The sequence below is a fragment of the Bombina bombina genome, chromosome 9 (genome assembly GCF_027579735.1).
Source record: "Bombina bombina isolate aBomBom1 chromosome 9, aBomBom1.pri, whole genome shotgun sequence".
Lineage (NCBI taxonomy): Eukaryota > Metazoa > Chordata > Amphibia > Anura > Bombinatoridae > Bombina > Bombina bombina.
In genome coordinates this window covers 25,813,074-25,833,963 of record NC_069507.1, presented here as the reverse complement: position 1 = coordinate 25,833,963, position 20,890 = coordinate 25,813,074, and the positions used below count along the sequence as shown (strand labels likewise).

At 39.2% G+C, this 20,890-nt stretch overlaps 1 protein-coding gene across 1 annotated transcript in view; it reads left to right on the top strand.

The window, feature by feature from the left end:
- NOLC1 (nucleolar and coiled-body phosphoprotein 1) overlaps positions 1-14,905 on the top strand; it is a 46,180-nt gene extending 31,275 nt beyond the window's left edge. Inside the window, exons 8-15 of the mRNA XM_053691968.1 lie at positions 3,717-3,845; positions 4,099-4,176; positions 4,275-4,406; positions 4,509-4,634; positions 4,945-5,955; positions 7,307-7,413; positions 9,134-9,223; positions 14,400-14,905. Of these exons, the coding sequence (XP_053547943.1) occupies positions 3,717-3,845; positions 4,099-4,176; positions 4,275-4,406; positions 4,509-4,634; positions 4,945-5,955; positions 7,307-7,413; positions 9,134-9,223; positions 14,400-14,558 (1,832 nt within the window). The 3' untranslated portion in view covers positions 14,559-14,905. The remainder of the gene's footprint in view (positions 1-3,716; positions 3,846-4,098; positions 4,177-4,274; positions 4,407-4,508; positions 4,635-4,944; positions 5,956-7,306; positions 7,414-9,133; positions 9,224-14,399) is intronic.
- Positions 14,906-20,890: the final 5,985 nt, after the last annotated feature.

Sequence of the window (20,890 nt, the reverse complement as noted above, 5' to 3'; positions counted from 1 at the left end):
TGTATATTTATATCAGTGTCTGTACATATTCTGTATAGTAGTGTCTATCACATGCAGTTATATGACAGTGTACACTGTATATTTATATCAGTATCTGTACATATTCTGTATAGTAGTGTCTATTACATGCAGTTATATGACAATTAGTGTATACTGTATATCTTTATCAGTATTTGTACATATTCTGTATAGTAGTGTCTATTACATGCAGTTATATGACAGTGTACACTGTATATTTATATCAGTATCTGTACATATTATGTGTAGTAGTGTCTATTACATGTAGTTATATGACAATTAGTGTATACTGTATATTTATATCAGTATCTGTACATATTCTGTATAGTAGTGTCTATTACATGCAGTTGTATGACAATTAGTATATACTGTATATTTATATCAGTGTCTGTACATATTCTGTATAGTAGTGTCTATTACATACAGTTATATGACAATTAGTGTATACTGTATATTTATATCAGTGTCTGTACATATTCTGTATAGTAGTGTCTATTACATGCAGTTATATGACAATTAGTGTATACTGTATATTTATATCAGTATCTGTACATATTCTGTATAGTAGTGCCTATTATATGCAGTTGTATGACAATTAGTGTATACTGTATATTTATATCAGTATCTGTACATATTCTGTATAGTAGTGTCTGTTACATGCAGTTATATGACAATTAGTGTATACTGTATTTTTATATCAGTATCTGTACATATTCTGTATAGTAGTGTCTATTACATGCAGTTATATGACAATTAGTGTATACTGTATATTTATATCAGTATCTGTACATATTCTGTATAGTATTGTCTATTACATACAGTTATATGACAATTAGTGTATACTGTATATTTATATCAGTATCTGTACATAATCTGTATAGTAGTGTCTATTACATGCAGTTATATGACAATTAGTGTATACTATATATTTATATCACTATATGTACATATTCTGTATAGTAGTGTCTATTACATGCAGTTATATGACAATTAGTGTATACTATATATTTATATCACTATATGTACATATTCTGTATAGTAGTGTCTATTACATGCAGTTATATGACAATTAGTGTATACTGTATATTTATATCAGTATCTGTACATATTCTGTATAGTAGTGTCTATTACATGCAGTTATAGGACAATTAGTGTATACTGTATATTTATATCAGTATCTATACATATTCTGTATAGTAGGGTCTATTACATGCAGTTATATGACAATTAGTGTATACTGTATATTTATATCAGTATCTGTACATATTCTGTATAGTAGGGTCTATTACATGTGGTTATATGACAATTAGTATATATTGTATATTTATATCAGTATCTGTACATATTCTGTATAGTAGTGTCTATTACATGCAGTTATATGACAATTCGTGTATACTGTATATTTATATCCGTATCTGTGCATCTTATTCTTTATAGTAGTGTCTATTACATGCAGTTATATGAAAATGAGTGTATACTGTCCCTTTAAATCAGTGGCTAGTACATTGTCTGCTGTTCCTCAGGCAAATACAAAGAAGCAGATACAAGCTTTCTTCATTAGCGACATTAAATACGTATGTGGTGGTTAAATAGGAAGTTGTCAGAATACAAAAGAACCAATGAAATTGTACATCGTCTCAATGAAGATATCACAGTAAAAAATGTTACTTGTTTTAACTGATAAAAACATTTAGATACAAAAGTCATACATTGTAAAACCATCATTAGATACATAAAAACACGAATGGAAATGTAATCTCGATTGGATTGTACAATAAGTTTAGAACCTCTTTCTTATAAGAAAAGTTTGGAGGACTAATGGAATATTATATGTAAACCTTAAAGGTAACAATATTCGTCGCTCATATTTTGGACGCATTGTGTGAGTAAATCTGAATAAAATGTAGTGTAAATCGTTATATCTTTCCATGAAGGTGCTCACTAATATAAAAAATAAGTAAGAACAAAACTAGACTAGACGAGCTGAAAGATATTGAATATCGGTTGATAATTCCATTCATATATTTTTACATTTTTATTAGATCCCATGATTAGGTATATTTAATATCATTATACGTAAGACAAGATTTTTTTAGCCACCAGGGATTATGGCCATTTATATGAATATCCTGTGTTGAACATGTATATTTTACATAGACACTATCGGAGATTAACCAAAGCTTTCAGCGATGTTTAATAAATTAAAAAGGTTCTTTTTTTTTTTTTTTTTTTTTTTTTTTTTTTTTTTTACTAATCCTCTTCTATATATAACATGATCTTCCATCTGCTATGTAATATCCTTTTCACACAGTGTGATTATCAACTGATATTCAATATCTTTCAGCTCGTCTGGTCTAGTTTTGTTCTTACTTATTTTTTATATTAGTGAGCACCTTCATGGAAAGATATAACGATTTACACTACATTTTATTCAGATTTACTCACACAATGCGTCCAAAATATGAGTGATGAATATTGTTACCTTTAAGGTTTACATATAATATTCCATTAGTCCTCCAAACTTTTCTTATAAGAAAGAGGCTCTAAACTTATTGTACAATCCAATCGAGATTACATTTCCATTCGTGTTTTTATGTATCTAATGATGGTTTTACAATGTATGACTTTTGTATCTAAATGTTTTTATCAGTTATTAACAAGTAACATTTTTTACTTTGTAACATTTTTTACTGTGATATCTTCATTGAGACGATGTACAATTTCATTGGTTCTTTTGTATTCTGACAACTTCCTTTGATACCACCACATATGTATTTAATGTCGCTAATGAAGCAAGCTTGTATCTGCTTTATTGCATTTGCCTGAGGAAACTACCTTGAGTGGTCGCGAAACGCGTTGCAGCAAAAAAGGACATAAAAAGTGTTTTGTTTCAAATAACACAGTGGAATTTGTCTTTTACTTACTGACCCAGCTTTAACTGATTGCCAAGATTTATCAGTCAGATAAACACCTACTTCGGTCATCACAGCAATCCCCAGCTGCTAGAGGAACAGCTGACAGTGTACTAGCCACTGATTTAAGTGCTAGCCTGCCTTTCTGCATCGGTCACAGTACGGTGCAACATATTCTGGTAAGCGAATTACCTATGAATGCTAAACATCTTGATGAGCGTAATACACTATGAGGCGCCCTCTTTCTTTTCTTCCTGTTTGAAAATGTTATTGGATTTTCTAACATAGCAATAAATAAAACTATATTGTCTCAGGTCACACACTAAAATTAAATTTCCAATTCAATGAGGATTCTCTGCAGCCTTCTTGGGGGTAGGATGTGAGACTTTAGTAAGCACTATATTACATATAGAAAGTTTAGAGTGTAGGTTTGTTGGGTCAGTATTTATTTATTTGATGATAATGTTGGTTTTAAAATCCAGTAATTCAATGCATATTTTGCATGTGAAACTAACAAAGGATTCCGCCAGATTAAACCGCATGTAGGACGTAATTGTTTTACCTTATTTTACATCATCAGTGCGTGCAGAGGACTATTCTTCACTGGCGCATATGGTGTGACCAGATAGCTGGCGTTGCACAAACATAACCTGTATACGGACTAGTTCATTTGATTACCCTTTGTCAGATTATAGCAATGATCAGTCTGCTTGTTTCATACTGGGACATATTTGTTGCACATATTAAAGATAATAAGAGGGAAATGTTAAATGTTCTCATTTTTAGGAGCTTATAGTGCAGTTCCACCACCGACAGCCATAACCAAAACTGCAACTCCAACGTCAAAGGCAGCTGCCAAGGCAGAAAGTAGCGACTCTTCAGATAGCGATGAGGAAGAAAAGCCAGCAAAGAAAGGTAAAGACTTCCTGTTTAAATTTTACTATAAACCTAAGTGCCTTGTGTGCAGCTGTGTCTTGAGACTACTGCTCACAAATAGGGAGATCTGATACACTAATTCTAAATAATATAAATACAATAAAGTAAAAATGTCATTTCATGAACTCTTTATTTAATGCCTCCATCTGTAAATTTTGAGTTTGTGGTTTAAAAAATAAATTAAAAAAATTGTAGTATTCTCAGATTTGTCCTCTGATTTCTATTGCTGCAGCTAAAATTGCTCCCACCAAGTCTCCTGTGCCCAAGCCCGTGGCCAAAAAGCCAGAGTCCAGCTCAGATAGTGATTCTGGTAAGTTCAGAACTGCATCATGTGGTCATGTTGTTGCAACTCCTTGAGTTTTCTGAAATTGTGCGTGTCTGGGTGTAAATTGTTTCCTTTTCACTTAGATTCAAGCAGTGATGAAAAAGTCGCTTCTGCAAAGGCCCCTGGCAAAACACCCCCTGCAAAGGCCTCAGTCAAGCCAGCCCCTGTAAAAACCACACCAGCCAAAAAGGCTTCCAGCTCCTCCGATAGCTCAGGTGAGTGCTGTTCTAGTGTGTTCGTTTCATTACTTTGTAGGTGCCTCAGCTGCTGCCATCTGGCTGGTTTTGTTACTTTTTGGTTCTTTCTTTTTCCTTCAGATTCCAGTAGTGAGGAAGAGAAACAACCAGCCAAAGTGGCTGCTGCTAAGGCTAAAACTCCTCAAGCAAAGGCTGCGACCAAAAACCCTCCTACAAAACCAGTGTCTAAAAAGGAGTCTAGTTCAGGTTTGTTCAGACCCTTTGCTATGGTCACTTCTCTTGTTTAACCAATAACTCAGATGCTCTCTCATTTCCCCTATATAGCTGAATGATTTTTATGGTAGTTTTAATGCAATACAATCTAACTTGTTTTTATTGTACAAGGCGATTTCAATCATATGATAGGAAACGTTGCATATCTAGATTATAGTCTAGTGTAAAGTCTCTTTACAACACAAGCGCTGTAGCCGTATGACCTCTGTTAACTGATGCCAATGGGCCTGAAACAACATCCTATAATATGTATAGAAATGAATTATGTTTTCTCTCATTTTAGATTCAGACAGTTCTGAAGATGAAACTGCTAAGAAACCCGTTACCAAAGCACCTCCCAAACCGTCCCCAGCGGCAGCAAAGTCAGCACAAGCCAAAAAAGCAGAGAGCAGCTCTGATTCTGACAGTAGCTCTAGTGACTCTGATGCTGGCAAAAAGACTAGTCAGGCTAAACCAGGCAAGGCTGCTCTACCAGCTAAGGCTACCCCACCTGCTAAGGCAAAGGCTACACCACCGGCAAAGGCTACCCCACCTGCTAAGGCAAAGGCTACACCACCGGCTAAGGCTACCCCACTGGTTAAGGCAAAGGGAACCCCATCGGCTAAGGCAAAAGCTACGGCACAGAACAAGAATGCGAACAAAGACAGCGGTTCTGATTCAGACACTTCAAGCAGTGAAGATGAAGGAAAGAAAAAGCCGGCAGTGGTGAAATCGCCAGCTGCTGCAAAGACACCAGTACCTGTGAATAGCACAAAGGCCAGCAGTAGCTCATCTTCAGACAGTTCAAGTGAAGAAGACAAGAAACCTAAAAAAGCTGCTGCAAAAGTACCTCCCAAACCGTCCCCAGCAGCTGCAAGTAGCAAAAAAAACGTCCCTTCCAAGAAAGCAGCTAGCAGCAGCTCCGATGACAGCAGCTCAGAGGATGAAAAGACAAAGCCTAAAAAGACACCTACCTCCACCCCGAAGACCCCAGCTGTGCCAGCTGCAAATGGCCCAAAAACCGTCCCTTCCAAGAAAGCAGCTAGTAGCAGCTCTGAAGACAGCAGCTCAGAGGATGAAAAGACAAAGCCTAAAAAGACACCTACCTCCACCCCGAAGACCCCAGCTGCAAAGCCAGCCCCAAAAAAGGACAGCAGCAGCAGTGACAGCTCAGATTCAGAGGATGAAAAACCTGCAGCAAAAAAAAATACCTCCACGCCCAAGTCTGCAAACGCCACCCCAAAAGCAACCGCTAAAGAGGCTGAAGACAGCTCAGAGGAAAGTTCCTCCAGTGAGGACGACGGCAACGCAGACGGTAAGATTGACTTTCAAGTGATAAATAGAAAGATGTTTGCTGTTTAGGTAATGGGTGGTGGTGGTGTTATTGTTAATGGTATTTTTTATTTTTTTTTAAACAAAAAATTGACCAACAATTATTTTTAATACACCAGTAGAAGTGTGCAATATACTTGTGTTTTTGAAAGTATCAGGTTATCGTTGTTAAACTGGTAACTTTTAATATAAAGCAGACCCATCACCGGGGCAGAGGTCTGTTAAACAGCGACGTGTGATTTGTAGCATTTTAAAGGGATAGTCTAGTCAAAATTAAACCTTCATGATTCAGATAGAGAATGCTGATTGGTGGCTACATTTAGACAAATACATAAATTAGTAAGTTGCTTAAAATTACAAACACCACACTACCCAGGTGTTGAACCAAAAATGGTCTGACTCCTAAACTTACAATCCTGCTTTTTTTTAAAAAAAAGGTAACAAAGAAAGATTGATTATTATTATTATTATCGGTTATTTGTAGAGCGCCAACAGATTCCGCAGCGCTGATAATAGTTACTTAAAATTGCTGCTCTTTCTGAATCATGAGTTTTATTTTGCTTGACTTTCCCTTTAACAGATGTGTAGTGCAACAAAGCTAATTGATAACTATTTTAATGATACAGTTGACTCAGAAATGAAACTGGCAAATGCAGGTTTGTGTACAATTGATTTAGAAGTATTAAATCTCACTGGTTAATATGGACAGACCTCCCTTGGTGTAAAAAATAGGTTTATTTAGTACATGAGCTTCTTAATTAAAAGTGCATTTTGAACTTTTAAAGGAAAATTCTATTGCAAACTGTCTTACCCCAGCAAGTGGGTTAATGTGCTGCTATGCAGATTCTGAAAGGCAGTAAAATGTTCTGGTTTTGGACAGCAGATGGCAGTAATGTGTAAATGTGCACATAGTAATAGAGGATATTGTTAAAGCGCAGTTTAAAGTTGAAAATGATGCACTCTAATTTGTTACTTTTATTTCTAGTGACCCTTCAGTGATAATAAAGGAGCCTTACAGACCTGCTGGTCCTGAGCAGAAACTGTAGCTGTCCCACTTAGCAGTGCTAGTAGTATCACCCAGCTGTGCCACTTATACTGCTCATTGGGTCAGAGCGAGACCGACAGTTCTGTGGTTCCTGAGCAGTACTTTAACTATGTGTTTATCTATTTACAAGAGTTAAACGTACAGCATTGCAGGGTCGCTTATGTTACCGAATTAGAGCACATAATTTTATCACTATAATGGTCCTTTAAACGGTAAGGCATTCTTTCCAAAGTCTTCTAGCTTGTCGCTCACCCATCGTCTGAAATATTAATTCTTTATGGTGTTACAGGCACCTCTGGCAAAAGGAAAAGGGCAGAAAATGCAGATGGGACAACGCCGGAGAACAAGAAAACAAAAGTGAAAACACCAAACACCTTTCCAAAAGCTAATAAGAAGGTGAGAAAGTGAGGCCTTTGTGACTGGCAGTGCAGGGTTACTGTGTGACAATTATTCAGTTCTTGCCTTTATATTAAAGGTTACCTTTTTTTTACTAATGTGCTAGAAAATAAAAATAACTTCTATTTACCCATTTGTCTCATTGTGTTTATTGATGTGAATACCTGCGTATGCACCACATACTGTTCTGGGGTTTGGTTCCTAGTGAAAGGCAAATGCTGATATTTCTCTTGCAAGGTGTATCCAGTCCACGAATTCATCCTTACTTGTGGGATATTCTCATTCCCTACAGGAAGTGGCAAAGAGAGCACACAGCAGAGCTGTCCATATAGCTCCCCCTCTAGCTCCGCCCCCCCAGTCATTCTCTTTGCCGCTCTAACAGATAGGGCATCTCCACGGGAGGGTAAAGTGAATGTGGTGATAGATTTGTCATATCTTCTGCTCGAAGAAGTTTCAGAATTGTCTGCTTTGCAGTGTAATTCACCCTATCTGGTGTTCCATGCAGATAAGGTTTTCTTCCTAAAGTTGTTTCTAATAAGAATATTAACCAGGAAATCATTGTTCCTTCACTGTGTCCTAATCCAGCTTCTAAGAAGGAACGGCTTTTTCACAATCTTGATGTGGTTCGTGCTTTGAAATTCTATTTACAAGCAACCAAGGATTTCAGACAAACCTCATCCTTGTTTGTTGTCTATTCCGGTAAGAGGAGAGGTCAGAAAGAGACTGCTACCTCTCTTTCCTTCTGGCTGAAAAGCATCATCCGATTGGCTTATGAGACTGCTGGGCAGCAGCCTCCTGAACGAATTACAGCTCATTCCACCAGAGCTGTGGCTTCCACATGGGCTTTCAAGAATGAGGCTTCTGTTGAACAGATCTGTAAGGCAGCGACTTGGTCTTCACTGCATATTTTACAAATTCGATACTTTTGCTTCTTCGGAGGCTATTTTTGGGAGAAAGGTTTTGCAAGCAGTGGTGCCTTCCGTTTAGGTTACCTGTCTTGTTCCCTCCCTTCATCCGTGTCCTAAAGCTTTAGTATTGGTATCCCACAAGTAAGGATGAATCCGTGGACTGGATACACCTTGCAAGAGAAAACAGAATTTATGCTTACCTGATAAATTACTTTCTCTTGCGGTGTATCCAGTCCACGGCCCGCCCTGGCAATTAAGTCAGGTTAAATTTTCTTGTTTAAACTACAGTCACCACTTCACCTTATGGTTTCTCCTTTTTCTCCTAACCGTCGGTCGAATGACTGGGGGGCGGAGCTAGAGGGGGAGCTATATGGACAGCTCTGCTGTGTGCTCTCTTTGCCACTTCCTGTAGGGAATGAGAATATCCCACAAGTAAGGATGAATCCGTGGACTGGATACACCGCAAGAGAAAGTAATTTATCAGGTAAGCATAAATTCTGTTTTTACTATAGAAAACTTGCTTTGTTCTTGCAAGTGGCCATAGACCTCAATATGCTGGGCTATAAGGACATCTCTTTATAACTATAGAATGAGGCAACTTATACCATAGAGCAGCACAGTTTTAGCTTTTAAACCCACAGTTAATCGTTGCCGCTATATCTGCCTGTCGAGCAAACCTGCATAAAGTTTGTTACTGCCAGTTAACAAAATATAAAGATCCCATAATGTCGTACTGTACTCCGGCATCTGTAGGAAGTTTATTCAGGAGCAATGAAATGCCAATGACATATTTGTTTTTGGGTGTGATCCAGGAACCCCAGAAACCTGCCCCATTCCGCAGGGTGGTAGAGGAAGAAGTGGCAGTTGATCCTCGAGTGGCTGATAACTCCTTCGAAGCAAAGGTAAAACAAATTCTATCGAGCTGCTTATTTATAGTTGCACATTAGAGGGGACATTGACTGATTTCTGCAAAGAAGTAAAAATGAAACGTCCTTGATTTATATTTTCAGCTTTAGACAATGTTCGACTTTACATCTATCAGCTCTTCTTCTATTGGTATCCTCTGGCCCCAGGAGTGCGCACGTGTCTATAGAACTCTGTGCTTACATTGCATAACATTACACACGTTGCAAACACTGCTGCCATAGAGTGCTTTAGATGTGCACACTTCTGAACTCCCATGAAACTTACTAGCTAGGTTTACTCTTCAACAAAGGATTCCAAGAGAATGAAGCAAATTAGATAACGTAAATTGCAAAGTCACATTATTTAGACTATTGTACTTTTAAACATTTTGTCATGCTTCCTAGTACATCTGCATTTAAAGGGACAGTCAAGTCCAAAAAAAACTTTCATGTTTCAAATAGGGCATGTAATTTTAAACAACTTTCCAATTTACTTTTATCAACAATTTTGCTTTGTTCTCTTCGTATTCTAGTTGAAAGCAAACCTAGGAAGGCACATATAATTTCTAAGCCCTTGAAGGCCGCCTCTATTTTATTTACTTTTCAAAGCAGGGGAGAGCAAGCTCATGTAGGCTATATAGATAGCATTGTGATCACGCCCGTGGCTAGTAGCAGACACTGCACTAATTGGCTAAAATGCTAGTCAATAGATAACAACTAAAAGTCATGTGATTAGGGGCGGTCAGAAGAGGCTTAGATACAAGTTAGTCACAGAAGTAAAAAGTGTATTAATATAACAGTGTTGGTTTTGCTAAACTGGGGAATGGGTAATAAAGGGATTGTCTATGTTGGTTTTGCAAAACTGGGGAATGGGTAATAAAGGGATTGTCTATCTTTCTCCTGTTAAGTGTAGTCAGTCCACGGGTCATCCATTACTTATGGGATTATAACTTCTCCCTAACAGGAAGTGCAAGAGGATCACCCAAGCAGAGCTGCTATATAGCTCCTCCCCTCTACGTCATATCCAGTCATTCTCTTGCACCTAACTAAAGATAGGACGTGTGAGAGGACTGTGGTGTGTTAAACTTAGTTTTTATTTCTTCAATCAAAGGTTTGTTATTTTAAACGGCACCGGAGTGTGTTGTTTGTTCTCAGGCAGCATTAGAAGAAGAATTTGCCTGAGTTTTCTATGATCTTAGCTGTCGTAACTAAGATCCACTTGCTGTTCTCGGCCATTCTGAGGAGTGAGGTAACTTCAGAACAGGGGATAGCATGCAGGGCCCACCTGCAAGGAGGTATGTGCAGTAAATTATTTTCTAAGGAATGGAATTGACTGAGAAAATACTGCTAATACCGATGTAATGTAAGTGCAGCCTTAAATGCAGTAGTAGCGACTGGTATCAGGCTGATAAGTATGTATGTATACTCTGAGGTATTTCTGGGGAATGGAATTTCACTAAGAAAATACTGTCAATATTAAAGTAATATTTGAGCCTGCACTGCAGTGAAAGCGACTAGCAGCAGGCTTATTAATAACACTTCATAATTTTCAATTTTAAAACGTTTACTGGCATGTTAATCGTTTTTTCTGAGGTACTTGGTGATAAAACTTTATGGGCATGATTTTTACCACATGGCTGTCGTTTTTTTTCTGCATAAAAACAAATTCCTAAGAGTTCCATCGTTCAAAATGGAAACTATTCGAACCATCTTACCCATGATCCAAGAGGGTCAGTACATGACCACAGTGGATTTAAAGGATGCCTACCTTCACATACCGATTCACAAGGATCATTACCGGTATCTAAGATTTGCCTTCCTAAACAGGCATTACCAGTTTGTAGCTCTTCCCTTCGGGTTAGCTACGGCTCCAAGAATCTTTACAAAGGTTCTGGGCTCTCTTCTGGCGGTACTAAGACCGCGAGGCATAGCTGCCAAGTCTCATACAGAGTTAGTTCTGGCATTTCTAAGGTCGCATGGGTGGAAGGTGAACGTAGAAAAGAGTTCTCTATTGCCACTCACAAGAGTTCCCTTTCTAGGGACTCTTAAAGATTCTGTAGAAAAGATTTGTCCCCTCTGCTAAATCTGGATCAAGAGACCAGAGATTCTCTTCTATGGTGGCTTTCTCGGCCACATCTGTCCAAGGGGATGCCCTTCCGCAGGCCAGATTGGACGATTGTAACAACAGACGCCAGCCTTCTAGGTTGGGGCGCAGTCTGGAATTCCCTGAAGGCTCAGGGATCATGGACTAAGGAGGAGAGACCCTTCCAATAAACATTCTGGAATTAAGAGCAATTTTCAATGCTCTTCTGGCTTGGCCTCAGTTAGCAACTCTGAGGTTCATCAGGTTTCAGTCGGACAACATCACGACTGTGGCTTACATCAACCATCAAGGAGGAACAAGGAGTTCCCTAGCGATGATGGAAGTCTCAAAGATAATTCGCTGGGCAGAGTCTCACTCTTGCCACCTGTCAGCGATCCACATCCCAGGCGTGGAGAACTGGGAGGCGGATTTTCTAAGTCGCCAGACCTTTCATCCGGGGGAGTGGGAATTTCATCCGGAGGTGTTTGCCCAACTGCTTCATCATTGGGGCAAACCAGATCTGGATCTCATGGCGTCTCGCCAGAACGCCAAGCTTCCTTGTTACGGATCCGGGTCCAGGGACCCGGGAGCTGTGCTGATAGATGCTCTGACAGCACCTTGGGTCTTCAACATGGCTTATGTGTTTCCACCTTTCCCGATGCTTCCTCGATTGATTGCCAGGATCAAACAGGAGAGAGCATCGGTGATTCTAATAGCGCCTGCGTGGCCACGCAGGACCTGGTATGCAGATCTAGTGGACATGTCGTCCTGTCCACCATGGTCTCTGCCTCTGAGACAGGACCTTCTGATTCAGGGTCCTTTCAAACATCCAAATCTAATTTCTCTGAGGCTGACTGCATGGAGATTGAACGCTTGATTCTATCAAAGCGTGGATTCTCGGAGTCAGTGATTGATACCTTAATACAGGCTAGGAAACCTGTTACCAGGAAAATTTACCATAAAATATGGCGTAAATACGTATATTGGTGCGAATCCAAGAGTTACTCATGGAGTAAGGTTAGGATTCCTAGGATATTGTCTTTTCTACAAGAGGGTTTATCTGCTAGTTCGTTAAAGGGACAGATTTCAGCTCTGTCTATCCTTTTACACAAACGTCTGGCAGAAGTTCCAGACGTTCAGGCTTTTTGTCAGGCTTTGGCTAGGATTAAGCCTGTGTTTTTAAGACTGTTGCTCTGCCGTGGAGCTTAAACTTAGTTCTTAACGTTCTGCAAGGTGTTCCGTTTGAACCCCTTCATTCCATCGATATCAAGCTGTTATCTTGGAAAGTTCTGTTTTTAATGGCTATTTCCTCGGCTCGAAGAGTCTCTGAGTTATCGGCCTTACATTGTGATTCTCCTTATCTGATTTTTCATTCAGACAAGGTAGTTCTGCGTACTAAACCTGGGTTCTTACCGAAGGTAGTCACTAACAAGAATATCAATCAAGAGATTGTTGTTCCATCATTGTGCCCTAACCCTTCTTTAAAGAAGGAACGACTTTTGCACAATCTGGACGTCGTCCGTGCCCTGAAATTTTATTTGCAGGCAACTAAAGATTTTCGTCAAACTTCTTCCCTGTTTGTCGTTTATTCTGGACAGAGGAGAGGTCAAAAAGCTTCGGCTACCTCTCTCTCTTTTTGGCTTCGTAGCATAATACGTTTAGCCTATGAGACTGCTGGACAGCAGCCTCCTGAAAGGATTACAGCTCATTCTACTAGAGCTGTGGCTTCCACTTGGGCCTTTAAGAATGAGGCCTCTGTTGAACAGATTTGCAAGGCTGCAACTTGGTCTTCACTTCATACTTTTTCCAAATTTTACAAATTTGATACTTTTGCTTCTTCGGAGGCTGTTTTTGGGAGAAAGGTTCTACAGGCAGTGGTTCCTTCCGTGTAAAGATCCTGCCTGTCCCCCCCCGTCATCCATGTACTTTTAGCTTTGGTATTGGTATCCCATAAGTAATGGATGACCCGTGGACTGACTACACTTAACAGGAGAAAATATAATTTATGCTTACCTGATAAATTCATTTCTCCTGTAGTTTAGTCAGTCCACGGCCCGCCCTGTTTTTACGGCAGGTCTAAATTTTAATTAAACTCCAGTCACCACTGCACCCTATAGTTTCTCCTTTCTCGTATGGTTTCGGTCGAATGACTGGATATGACGTAGAGGGGAGGAGCTATATAGCAGCTCTGCTTGGGTGATCCTCTTGCACTTCCTGTTAGGGAGGAGTTATAATCCCATAAGTAATGGATGACCCGTGGACTGACTACACTACAGGAGAAATGAATTTATCAGGTAAGCATAAATTATATTTTTTAAACAAAAATTCTGGTGTTGACTGTCCCTTTAAACATTACTATAACATTACTCAATGCTAAAAAACAAACTATATACAGTGTGTATATGTGTGTGTGTATGTGTATATATATATATATATATATATATATATATATATATATATATACTATAGAAATGAATGCACCTAGATGCATCCACTACTATAAACAAAGTTGCGCACACTCACAATAAGATAATTCAAGATGATATACAATATGACTAAGGATACAAGCAAATTGTTCACAAAATGCAGGACATACACACATACAATTGCACTTAAAAATAATTAATAATAATTATAAATAGGATCTTATCCTTCCGTAGCAGGTTATAGGTTGGTTACAGAGGGGTATTCCGTGCTGCTCATCAAAAACGGCTCAAGGTTCAAATTGAGTGGATAGTAATAGCTGCTTCAATCTAGAAAGATAAGCGCACAGAAACACCGCTCATAGTGCAATAAAGTTTAATACGTTAAAACATATATACACAACAGTTATCCCCTAGGGTATTTCCTACTCACAGAGATGACCTCAGTTATATGAGGTAAATAAAAGCAGTCAGATATCAATGTCCCCACTTGTGGTCCAAACCGTATCCTACCGTCAAAGCAATATTCCAGTCCAAGTCTCCTTAACCTATGAGCGGTGTTTCTGTGCGCTTATCTTTCTAGATTGAACTATATATATATATATATGTGTGTGTGTGTGTGTATTATATATAAAATACTATTTTATTTTTTACTTTTTCTTTACAGAGAGGAGCAAATGGGGATTGGGGTGAAAGAGCAAATAAGGTCCTAAAATACACAAAAGGAAAATCGTTCCGGCATGAGAAGACTAAAAAGAAGAGAGGAAGCTATTGCGGAGGAGCCATTTCTACCACTGTAAATTCTATCAAATTTGACAGTGACTAAATCCTGTCCATCTTTAGAAATGCCCCCAATCCAGTAAAAATGAACTGTTGTGGGCCGCATTCTGTTGTTGTGGGACGGTTACAGTGGCCACATCCTGATGTGGGTCGATCTTATACCCAGCCGTGTGTCTGCTACAAGAGAGACAGGAGATTTCTAATCCAATTAAATAAATGTTTTTTTACAAGAAGGAGGGCGTAGCACAGGGAAATTGTACAGTGCAGCTGAAACATTTCAGTTCTTGAAATTTGAATGTACAAGCCACTTTTTATGAGAATTTTAGTTTTTCGGTTTTCTTTGTAATATATGAAAATAAAGACAATGAAAGCTTCTGGCCATTTGTCAAGAAACGTTCATGTGCTGTGTTAATAATATGTAAGTGTAAGACAGTTGTTCATTTGCAGTGTGTGTCAAGACAAGGGTATAATCCCTGTTTCAGAAACTGGGAAATAAAAAATCTGGCAGGTAGGATATCGGGCACCTAAAAAAGTAATCTAGAACCACGGATTGCTCATTCAGTTTGGAGAACAATTTGAGAGAGTGCAATAAACTTTAATTTGCTATGCTCACTGCACCATGGAGTGTTCTGAGCTCACTTACACTGGTCTGTTAATTTACTCACTTTTAAGGATCTGTCATAGTATGGAAGAACAATATACATGTTTATTTGGGGGGGGGGGGTGAGAAGGTTAAGCTAAAAGCTATCAGGAAGTGCTTGTGAATGCAAAACTTATGTAGGATAGAAGGGACTCTCCATGTGCATTAAAACAGTAACAAAAGCATGCATAGCCCCTCTCCCACCAACTTTTTTTTCTTTTGCATGATGTACCGAGTCCACGGATTCATCCTAACTTGTGGGATATTGCCCTTCCTGACAGGAAGTAGCAAAGAGAGCACCACAGCAGAGCTGTCTATATAGCTCCCCCCTTAACGCCACCCCCCAGTCATTCTCTTTGCTGGCTCTAAGCAGGAAAGAGTAAAGAGAAGAGGTGTTAAACTGTTAGTTTTATTTTATCTTCAATCAAGTGTTTGTTATTTTTAAATGGTACCGGTGTGTACTATTTACTCTCAGGCAGGACATAGATGAAGATTTCTGGCTGGAGGATTATGATCTTAGCATTTGTAACTAAGGTCCACTGCTGTTCCCACAGTAGCTGAGGAGTACAGGAAAACTTCAATGTGAGGAACGGTTTCTTGCTATGCAGCAATGAGGTATGTTCAGTCATATTTTCTGCAGAGACTGTGTTAACTCAGAAAGGCTGACAGTGTCCCCATTAGGGGAAGGGTAAGCAGTAATCCTAGTGTTATCAGAGGTTTTTACTAGCTTGCATAAAGGGTTAATTTTTTGTGGGCACTCAGTTTATGTGAATTTGGGACAATTGTTTTTGTGTCTGGGAGTAACATTTTCTGTTTCATGGGACATTTGCTTGATGGTTCTTTGGGGTTGTTTATAACCCACATGGCTTTCAGGCAGGCTTTGTTAGTTTTGTGTAGGCCCCAGCAACATTGAGTGAGGTGGGTGGGGCCTACATTTACAAGCAGCAAGCAACTTCTCCTGAGAGTCTTCTGAGGGACTAATTGAAGCTTTAAACCCAATATTATCGCTTCCTAAGGGTAGGTAGGGCCACAGCAGAGCCGTGGCAAGGTGCTTTAGGGTGTTTTAACCGGTTTTAGACATATTTAAATCCGTTTTTTTTTTTCATTTGGGGGTTTATTGCTTATTAACTTGTGGTGCAATCCTTCTAAAGCTTAGTGGGTACACTGTTAAAATTTCAGAAAAATTGAAGCAATTTTAACATGTTTTGCAGTTTGTGTATGCCTTTTTTTCTCTTAAAGGCACAGTACCGTTTTTGCAAATTGTGTTTTTTTTCATTAAAGTGTTTTCCAAGCTTGCTTGCTTTATTACTAGTCTGTTAAACATGTCTGACACTGAGTAAACTCATTGTTCAATTTGTTTAGAAGCCATTGTGGAACCCCCTCTTAGAATGGGTCCCACTTGTACTGATATGTCTTTAAATTGCAAACAGCATATTTTGACTTATAAAAGTTTGGCACTAAATGATTCTCAGACAAAAGGAAATCAGGTTTTGCCATCTAGTTCTCCCCCAGTGTCACAACCAGTAACGCCCGCACAAGGGGCGCCAAGAACTTCTAGTGTGTCTAATTCTTTCACCTTGCAAGATATGGCTTCAATTATGAATACTACCCTCAAAGAGGTTTTATCTAAGCTGCCTGGGTTGCAAGGGAAGCGCAGTAGCTCTGGGTTAAGAACAAATGCTGAGCCTTCTGACGCTTTAGTAGCCGTATCCGATATTCCCTCACAATGTTCTGAAGTAGGGATGAGGGATTTGCTGTCTGAGGGAGAGATTTCTGATTCAGGAAAGATGTTCTCTCAGACAGATTCAGATATGACGGCATTTAAATTTAAGATAGAGCACCTCTGCTTATTGCTCAGGGAGGTTTTAGCTACTCTGGATGATTGTGACCCTATTGTAGTTCCAGAGAAATTGTGTAAAATGGACAAATATTTAGAGGTTCCTGTTTACACTGATGTGTTTCCGGTCCCTAAGAGGATTTCGGACATTGTTACTAAGAGGTGGGATAAACCAGGTATTCCGTTCTCTCCCCCTCCTTTAATTTGTTCCCAATGATCCACTTTAACTGCTGGAGTGTATTTAATTGTTTACAAGTAGCTCATTTACCCTTATATCGTCATTTGAAATAGTTGATTTAGCATGTGGTATCCACACCTATTCTGAAAGTTTGTGGCTGCAGGTCCAAGCTATAGATAAGCTTTGTAAACGCAGCCAGCAGAAGTAATTACACTACCAGTGGGATATAGCAGAGATAAGGTAATAAAATGTTAATTTCCCATTGTTCTCTCCAAGTACTGGTGATTGTTTCTCTTGTAAGGTGTATCCAGTCAACGGATCATCCATTACTTGTGGGATATTCTCATTCCCAACAGGAAGTTGCAAGAGGACACCCACAGCAGAGCTGTAATATAGCTCCTCCCCTAACTGTCATAGCCAGTCATTCTCTTGCAACTCAACAAGCTAGGACGTTATAGGAGAGAGTGGTTAAATATAGCTAGTTTATTTTCTTCAATCAAAAGTTTGTTATTTTTAAATAGTACCGGAGTTGTGCTATTTTATCTCAGGCAGTAAATAGAAGAAGAATCTGCCTGAGGTTTCTATGATCTTAGCAGGTTGTAACTAAGATCCATTGCTGTTCTCACATATGTCTGAGGGGATTACACAGATGAGGTAAAACTTCAGCGAGAGAATGGCGTGCAGTTTATTCTGCTGTCAGGTATGTGCAGTTATAATTTTTTCTAGAGATGGAAAACACTAGAAAATGCTGCTGATACCGGATTAATGTAAGTTAAGCCTGAATACAGTGATTTAATAACGACTGGTATCATGCTTACTCCCAGGGGTAATACCCTTATGATATTGCAATATAAAACGTTTGCTGGCATGTTTAATCGTTTGTATATATGCTTTGGTGATAAAACTTTATTGGGGCCTAGTTTTTTTCCACATGGCTGGCTTAAATTTAAACTAGAAACAGTTTCCTGAGGCCTTCCACTGTTGTAGTATAAAAGTTACAGTTGGTGCAGTTAAAATTACAAACTGTGACATCCAGCTTCCCTCAAAGGCCCTCTGAATGCTATAGGACATCTCTAAAGGGACCAAAGGCTTTCCAAAGTCGTTTATTGGGGAAGGTAGGGCCACAGCTTGCTGTGGCAGTTGGTTGTGACTGTTAAAAAAAACGTCTATTTCGGGGGGGTTTTATCCGTTTTTTGAACTAAGGGGTTAATCATCCATTTGCAAGTGGATGCAATGCTCTGTTAGCCTATTATACACACTGTAAAAATTTTGTTTGATTTACTGCATTTTTTCACTGTTTTTAAATTCTGACAATTTGTTTCTCTTAAAGGCACAGTACCGTTTTTTATATTTGCTTGTTAACTTGATTTAAAGTGTTTTCCAAGCTTGCTAGTCTCATTGCTAGTCTGTATAAACATGTCTGACATAGAAGAAACTCCTTGTTTATTATGTTTAAAAGCCATGGTGGAACCCCCTCTTAGAATGTGTACCAAATGTACTGATTTCATTTTATGCAATAAGGATCATTTTCTGTCTTTAAAATTTTTTATCACCAGAGGAATCTGACGAGGGGGAAGTTATGCCGACTAACTTTCCCCACGTATCAGACCCTTTGACTCCCGCTTAAAGGGACAGTTTACTCAAAATATTTCTCCCCTTTAATTTGTTCCCAATGATCCACTTTACCTGCTGGAGTGTATTAAATTGTTTACAAGTAGCTCCTTTACCCTTATATTGGCATTTGAAATTGTTGATTTAGTATGTGGTATCCCCACCTATTCAGAAAGTTTGTGGTCGCGCGTACCAGCTATAGATAAGCTTTGTAAACACAGCCAGCAGAAGAAATTACACTCCCAGTCGGATATAGCAGAGATAAGGTAATACAATGTTGATTTTCCATTGTTCTCTCAAAGTATTGGTGATTGTTTTAAGGACAGATATAAGATAAAGAAGCAGGTATATGTGCACAATGTGATACAGTAATGAGATCTGATTATACCTACAAGCTCAACCCATTTTATTAGGTTGTGGCTTCAAAACACAAAATCAGAGCTTTAATATACACAAATAAGCCTTAAAAAGCTAATTTTCATACATTTTTTACTCTGCAGTTGGTAAAAAAAAGCAATTGCAAACACATTAAGGGAAAAACTATTTTACAGTATACTGTCCCTTTAAGGGACTCACGCTCAAATGGCGCCAAGTACATCTAGGGCGCCCATAGCGTTTACTTTACAAGACATGGCGGCAGTCATGGATAATACACTGTCAGCGGTATTAGCCAGACTACCTGAACTTAAAGGTAAGCGAGATAGCTCTGGGGTGAGACAAAATGCAGAGCATACTGACGCTTTAAGAACCATGTCTGATACTGCCTCACAATATGCAGAAGCTGAGGAAAGAGAGCTTCAGTCAGTGGGTGATGTTAATGACTCAGGAAAGATACCTGATTCTAATATTTCTACATTTAAATTTAAGCTTGAACACCTCCGCGTGTTGCTTAGGGAGGTTTTAGCTGCTCTGAATGACTGTGATACCATTGCAGTGCCAGAGAAATTGTGTAGACTGGATAAATACTTTGCAGTGCCGGTGTGTACTGATGTTTTTCCAAATACCTAAAAGGTTTACAGAAATTATTAATAAGGAATGGGATAGACCAGGTGTGCCGTTCTCTTCCCCTCCTATTTTTAGAAAAATGTTTCCAATAGATGCCACCACACGGGACTTATGGCAGACAGTCCCTAAGGTGGAGGGAGCAGTTTCTACTCTAGTAAAGCGTACTACTATCCCTGTCGAGGACAGTTGTGCTTTTTTTTTTTTTTAGATCCAATGGATAAAAAATTAGAGGTTACCTTAAGAAAATATTTATTCAACAAGGTTTTATCCTACAGTCCCTTGCATGCTTTGCCCCTGTCACTGCTGCTGCGGTGTACTGGTTTGAGTCTCTGGAAGAGGCTTTACAGGTAGCGACTCCATTGGATGACATACTTGGCAAACTTAGAGCACTTAAGCTAGCCAATTCTTTTATTCTGATGCCATTGTTCATTTGACTAAACTAACGGCTAAGAATTCTGGTTTTGCTATACAGGCGCGCAGAGCGCTATGGCTTAGATCATGGTCAGCTGACGTGACTTCAAAATCTAAGCTACTTAACATTCCCTTCAAGGGGCAGACCCTATTCGGGCCTGGTTTGAAGGAGATTATTGCTGATATCACTGGAGGAAAAGGTCATGCCCTTCCTCAGGACAGGTCCAAATCTAGGGCCAAACAGTCTAATTTTCGTGCCTTTCGAAACTTCAAGGCAGGTGCGGCATCAACTTCCTCTAATGCTAAACAAGAGGGAACTTTTGCTCAATCCAAGACGGTCTGGAGACCAATCCAGACCTGGAAAAAAAGTAAGCAGGCCAAAAAGCCTGCTGCTGCCTCTAAGACAGCATGAAGGGACGGCCCCCTATCCGGTAACAGATCTAGTAGGGGGCAGACTTTCACTCTTCGCCCAGGCGTGGGCAAGAGATGTTCAGGATCCCTGGGCGTTGGAAATTATATCCCAGGGATATCTCCTGGACTTCAAAGCTTCCCCCCCCCCAAAAGGGAGATTTCACCTTTCACAATTATCTGCAAACCAGATTGAGAGAGGCATTCTTACACTGTGTACGAGACCTCCTAGTTATGGGAGTGATCCATCCAGTTCCAAAGGAGGAACAGGGACAGGGTTTTTACTCA